General features: G+C 64.6%; 2 protein-coding genes across 3 annotated transcripts in view; one reads left to right on the top strand and one right to left on the bottom strand.

Annotated features, from left to right (window-relative positions):
* Positions 1-4,694, top strand: part of ACTN4 (actinin alpha 4) — a 68,672-nt gene extending 63,978 nt beyond the window's left edge. For both annotated transcript variants that reach the window (XM_077773877.1, XM_077773876.1), the window contains exons 15-21: positions 71-263; positions 362-496; positions 1,139-1,318; positions 1,854-2,000; positions 2,828-2,908; positions 3,865-4,023; positions 4,149-4,694. In XM_077773877.1, the coding sequence (XP_077630003.1) occupies positions 71-263; positions 362-496; positions 1,139-1,318; positions 1,854-2,000; positions 2,828-2,908; positions 3,865-4,023; positions 4,149-4,307 (1,054 nt within the window). In that variant the 3' untranslated portion in view covers positions 4,308-4,694. The remainder of the gene's footprint in view (positions 1-70; positions 264-361; positions 497-1,138; positions 1,319-1,853; positions 2,001-2,827; positions 2,909-3,864; positions 4,024-4,148) is intronic.
* A 951-nt stretch (positions 4,695-5,645) lies between these two features.
* CAPN12 (calpain 12) overlaps positions 5,646-5,999 on the bottom strand; it is a 10,258-nt gene continuing 9,904 nt past the window's right edge. The window contains 2 exon segments of the mRNA XM_077773629.1: positions 5,646-5,757; positions 5,845-5,903. Coding sequence (XP_077629755.1) covers positions 5,731-5,757; positions 5,845-5,903 — 86 coding nt within the window. The 3' untranslated portion in view covers positions 5,646-5,730.

The raw sequence follows: 5,999 nt of genomic DNA, 5'->3' as shown, positions 1-5,999 counted from the left end.
CACACCCCCCCCACCTCTCCTGGCCTCTTGGAGGACTCGTGAGGCGCTGGACCACCTTTCACCCCACCTTCTCCCTCCAGGGCCTGATCTCAGCCCACGACCAGTTCAAGTCAACACTGCCGGACGCCGACAGGGAGCGGGAGGCCATCCTGGCCATCCACAAGGAGGCCCAGAGGATCGCCGAGAGCAACCACATCAAGCTGTCGGGCAGTAACCCCTATACCACCGTCACCCCACAGATCATCAACTCCAAGTGGGACAAGGTGGGCGGGCTTGCTGGCGGGACCAGGGCGGGGCCAGCGGGGTGAGGGACCCCCCCCTGCCCTGACCACTGCTGCTTACACACACCCCTACCCCCCAGGTGCAACAGCTGGTGCCCAAGCGGGACCATGCCCTCCTGGAGGAGCAGAGCAAGCAGCAGTCCAACGAGCACCTCCGCCGCCAGTTTGCCAGCCAGGCCAACGTCGTGGGGCCCTGGATCCAGACCAAGATGGAGGTGAGCCGGCGCCCCCCGTGGCAGGCCCCGGGGGCTCCCTGGCGGGTCTGCCTGGGTCCCTGTTCTGGGAGCGATGGCAGCCTTGGGATGGGGGGAGTCAGTGACTGCGTTGTGGAAACGGCAGCGCCAGCCGGAGGAGGAGCCAGGTAGAGGAGGGTTCGAGCCTCAGTCCCGCTTTGCCCACTGACCAGGAGGCCGGGCACAATTTAACTTGTCCTCGGTGTTCTCACCTCTAAAAGTGGAAATAGCCCTTCCACTGCCTTAGCACACGTGTGGGGCACTGCTCCATGGCGGCCCCATTACCAGCACTGGTGTCTGGGGCCGGCGGTCCGAGCACACACCCCTAGAGCAGGCTCACCGGGGACTGTTGGGCCCGTCCAGCAAGCCTGCGGCAGTGCTGGTGGTGGCTGAGGGGCTTCTGTGGGAGCTCATGCGCCGGGTACTCGTGCCCGGGAGCACAGGTGCTGACGCCCGCCAAGCCCGGGCCCCGGATCCAGCCCCTGCCCCCCACTGAGAAGAGCGGCCATCTTTGGGCCTCAGGTCCCAGGCCTGTTCCCGTCCTGAGCCTCACAGGGAGCTGAGGGAGCACCGGGGCTGGGCGTCCCAGAGCCTCCCGGCCCAGCAGCACCCCCTCCCGCACAGGAGATCGGGCGCATCTCCATCGAGATGAACGGGACCCTGGAGGACCAGCTGAGCCACCTGAAGCGCTACGAGCGCAGCATCGTGGAGTACAAGCCCAACCTGGACCTGCTCGAGCAGCAGCACCAGCTCATCCAGGAGGCGCTCATCTTTGACAACAAGCACACCAACTACACCATGGAGGTAGGCCCGCGGGCCAGGCCCCTAGTCCAGACTTTCTCTCTCTTTTTCTCTGACCGGAAACTCTAGCTCAAGTGTTTACACGTTTAAAAAAAAAAAAATCACAGCTTCCCACCATTCTCCTGTCACCACGACAAAACGGCGTCAGGTCCCCCTGGAAGAGCCGGGAGGGCAGCCCCTGCCCCGCTTGCCGCGCCCGGGCTGCAGCGTCAGCCTCCTGGCAGCCGCAGCTTGTCCGCAGTGACACTGCACCATGGAAGCGCACAGATCAGAGAAACACGGCTCTTCCCCAGGAAGCTGGTTAATCATTGCCCGCCATGCCTGCGCGCTGTCCTCGCGGGTGCCGGGCCTGGCGCTTGGCAGGGGCACGGGAGGTGCCGCGCCAGTCCCCCCGGTGCGCGCGTGGGGCGCGGGGAGAGTCGGGGCAAGCCCACCTCCTGGCCGCACGCACGCCCTGCATGAGGAGAGCCCGGGCCCGAGCCCCTGTGGGCTGCAGCCACACGGCCTGACCCTGGCCCCTCGCTCGCCCTGCCCGCAGCACGTGCGTGTGGGCTGGGAGCAGCTGCTCACCACCATCGCCCGCACCATCAACGAGGTGGAGAACCAGATCCTCACCCGCGACGCCAAGGGCATCAGCCAGGAGCAGATGCAGGAGTTCCGGGCCTCCTTCAACCACTTCGACAAGGTGAGCCGTTCCCTCTGCCCCTGGCGTCTTCCCTCCCCGCCGTCGTTGTCCCACCCTGCCCCCTCCGTCTCTGCCTGTGTCAGTCGCCACTCACCGGCCCGCAGGGCCCCGGCCACCAGAGGGGGTGCGGAGGTGTGACACCTTGACCCACAGCCTGGGCGGCGTTCCTCCGGAGGAGAGAGTGGGGGAGGGGTCCCAAGTCCTGCCCCGGGGCCGTGCGTCCTCAGCAGCCTGCCCCCTGTGAGACCCTGGGACACACTCAGTCCCAGGACACCCGAGATCTGAGACCTGGCCGTGCGCCTGGTCCACCCGTAAACAAAGCGTTCTCAAGATTCGAGTCTGGTGCGGCGGCCCCACTAGGGAGGCCCTGAGCGCCCCACTTGGCCACAGTCCCCTCCTGCCCTGCTGGGCCCCGCGCGTCGCGAGGTGCACGCTCAGCTCTGCACTGTCTGGCAGGGACCTGGGGTCCCAAGCAGGACGGAGTGCAGTCCTCTACTGCCCCAAATCCTGGGGGCAAGGAGAGCTCCCTGTTCCTGCCAGGAGCCCCAGGACTCAGGGCTCAGCCCTGCACCACTCCACTCCCACCCCTGCTCTGGCCGCGGCCTCGGGCAGAGGCGTCTGACCTGCCTCCGGGCCACCCGCGCCCCTCCCCCTGCTCCACCGTCCCTGGCCACCACCTTGTCTGTGTCCCCTCTAACTGTGTTTCCCCCCGATGTGTTCCCCTCCCCTGCCCTCTGCATGTGACCCTGGCCCCTGTCCCCGCGTCTCTGTGCCGGCCCGGTCTCCACACCGCCCCTCGCACACACCTGCCTTCGGACGCCCGGCAGGACCACGGCGGGGCACTGGGGCCGGAGGAGTTCAAGGCCTGCCTCATCAGCCTGGGCTACGACGTGGAAAATGACCGGCAGGTACGCGCCCCCCTGGGCCCCAGCGGACTGTGGCATTAACTGCTCTTCTTTCTCTCTCTCCTTCTCTCTGTCTCCCCTCCCTCTCGCCATTCCACCCCTTGCCATGTGTGTGCCATTTCACCGGCTCTCTTGCCTCCTCCCTGCCCTGTGTCTCTCTGGACACCTTCCCCCTTACCTGGTCTCTCGGGGCCGCCTCTGTCTCCCTGGCTCCCGCCACTGTCCTGTCTCCCTGCTGTGCACATGGGGCGGCCCTTCTTGCCTACTCTGGGCCTGGCCTCCTCTGCTGTCCCTGCGTCCTCGAGCAGAAGCAGACAGGCAGCATGGACTCCGACGACTTCAGGGCTCTGCTTATCTCCACAGGATACAGCCTGGTATGCAGCCTCTGCCTCCCCTCGCTGCTGTGCCTCTCCTCCCCCTCCTCTGCGCAGCCTCCCCCTCCTCCTCACCGCCTCCAGAGTCTCCGTGTCCTCAGGGACGCTCCCCCAGCAGGGCAGTGCGGCCTCGCCGCTGCCGCCGCCTCTGCTGCCTCTGCTGGGCTGGGGTCTCTCCGATGACTCCCTGAGCTGCCCACCTCCTCCTTTTCTGGAAGTCTCCGGAGAGAGGAGGTCAGGCCTCTGGCTCTCTCCCCTTACTCTTTCTCTCTCTTTCTTTCTTTCTTCCCTACCCTCCAGAGCTAAGTCGTGAGCCTAGAGCTGAGGAGCAGTAGACCTGTTTGATCCATTCCCCAGCTCCCACTTACCAAAACCGTGGGTGGGGAGGACAGAGGGAGCGCACCCCCAGTCTGGGCGAGTGGGGCCCCTTGGCCTGGGGAGCCAGCCCCCGTGGAGGCGGGCCGATGGCAGGTGGCGTGTGCCCTGGGGCCGGGCCCTGCTCTCCTGGCCCCCGTTCAGCCGGGCCGGGCCTCTCGCCACCCCGCTCCAACGCAGCCTGTGCCCCACCCCGCTCCCCCCCGGCAGGGTGACGCCGAGTTCAACCGCATCATGAGTGTGGTTGACCCCAACCACAGCGGCCTCGTGACCTTTCAAGCCTTCATTGACTTCATGTCGAGGGAGACCACCGACACAGACACGGCCGACCAAGTCATTGCCTCCTTCAAGGTCCTGGCAGGGGACAAGGTGAGCGGGAACGGAAAGCTCCAGGGCGCCCAGCAGGGAGGGGCCCTTGCAGCCAGGACTGGGCGGGGGGGCTCGCAGGGCTGGCGTGGCGGGGGGTGGCCCACAGTCCCCCCTTCCGTCGCCAGAACTTCATCACGGCCGAGGAGCTGCGGAGAGAGCTGCCGCCCGACCAGGCTGAGTACTGCATCGCTCGCATGGCGCCCTACCAGGGCCCTGACGCCGTGCCCGGCGCCCTCGACTACAAGTCCTTCTCCACAGCCCTGTATGGCGAGAGCGACCTGTGAGGCCCCCGCTGGAGAAATCCCGACCGAACGCCCCCTCCTCGCAGCCTCCAGGAGGGGCTGGGGGAGCCCTCTGCCCTCCTCCCCGCCGTGGGGGCCTCCCAGGTCCTGTTCCTCTGACTCTGTATCTATGCAAAGCGCTCTGTCAGTTCCTTCCGGGGGGTGGGGTGGGCAGGGAGGGGCTGGGGCAGGCTCTCTCCTCTCTCTTTGTCTGTCGGCCCCTCTCCCTGCATAGAGGTAAGGGAGACCTTCGGGGTCAGCACTTCTGGTCTGGTAAATATATATGATGTGTTGTTTTGTTTTTTAACTATGTGGAGGGGACAGTGGATGCCACAGCGAAACAGGTCCCCTCCAGGCCCTAGGAATGCCCTCCACACCTTGTCCCTTCCCTCACCTACCCCCACCCACCACCGCCACGAGGTCCCTTCAAGGCCTCCCACATCCAGGCCAAAGCCCTATGTGCCTTGTCCAGGAACCGCCCTGGCCTGCGGTGGGCCCTGCGGTGGGCCCAGCAGAGGGCGACACAGCTGCCCGACAGGAAAGGACCCTGCCTCACTCCCTTCTTCCCTCTCCCCTCACCCGAGATTGCCAGGAGATGAGGGGGTGCAGCTCAGCACCCTNTATTTCTCAGATTTTTTTAAGGACCAAAAAACAAAAACAAGAAAAAAACAAAAAAAAACACAAAACAACAAAAACAAAAAATGCACAAAAAAAAACTATAAAAAAGGAATTAAAAACTTTCAGAGAGTTACTATTTACTTTATTAACTTACGGATTTATTATATAAATATANCCCCCCCCCCGCCCCTTCCTGGTTTTCCTCTCTGTTGTCTGTCATTGGGCATGGGTCTCTGGGGACCCTCCTGAGGTGGAGGGTGGGCTGCTGGCCTGGCTGCCTGTTAGTTGATGGGTTTTGCTTCCTCCCCTCCCCCCCCATTTTTGAGTTTATTCTGATTGATTTGATTATTTTTTTTTCTCGGTTTCTGGATAAACCACAACCCTTCTTGGGGACAGGATAATAAAACATGTAATATTTTTCAGAAGGATCCCTACGGTGTTCTCTTTTTCTCTCTCTCTCGTCTCTGTGCTCTGCTTAGCAGAGCCACGGGAGACCCTCTTCCCAGGGTGAGGCTGCGCCTGGGGGATCCCTATCCCTCTGACTGTGTACAAATGGGTGCTGCCAGGGACCCGCCCTTGCCGGGCTCCGATCCGAGTGCTGAGGCTGAGTCGCGCAGCCTGCACGGGAAAGGTGCCATCACCGTCCCTGTTTGTGGAGGAGGGGGGGCGAAGCGTGAAGTGCGGGGAGCAGCGGGCGGGAACCGATCAGGGCAGGCCGGCTCCCACGGCAGTGCTCTGGCCGCCATTTGGCACCGGGCAGAGGCAGAGGGGGTCCCAGCGGCTCTTCCGGCGCTGGCCGCACGTGCTCCTAGGAGAAGGTGGCCACCTCTGCCCACTGGGGGAGAGAGGACCACGGCCTCGAGTCAGGGGTCACTGGGCCACCTGCCCGGCCGCCCCGGCCACCCCCTCGGCACAGGCTCACCTGTCTGCGGGTCAGGCAGACGATCCCCTCGCCTCCCTCCAGCTGCCGGCTGCAGTGGCCTGTGTGGAGAGCGCGGGTTGAGCGCCCACCAGGGCGGCTGGGAGACACCCCCCCACCCCCCCGCTGCCACCCCCTGCCCGCCGGAGCAGCGCTCA

The sequence above is a fragment of the Crocuta crocuta genome, unplaced genomic scaffold (genome assembly GCF_008692635.1).
Source record: "Crocuta crocuta isolate KB4526 unplaced genomic scaffold, BGI_CrCroc_1.0 scaffold267, whole genome shotgun sequence".
Classification (NCBI taxonomy): domain Eukaryota; kingdom Metazoa; phylum Chordata; class Mammalia; order Carnivora; family Hyaenidae; genus Crocuta; species Crocuta crocuta.
This window is presented reverse-complemented; position numbering and strand designations above follow the sequence as displayed.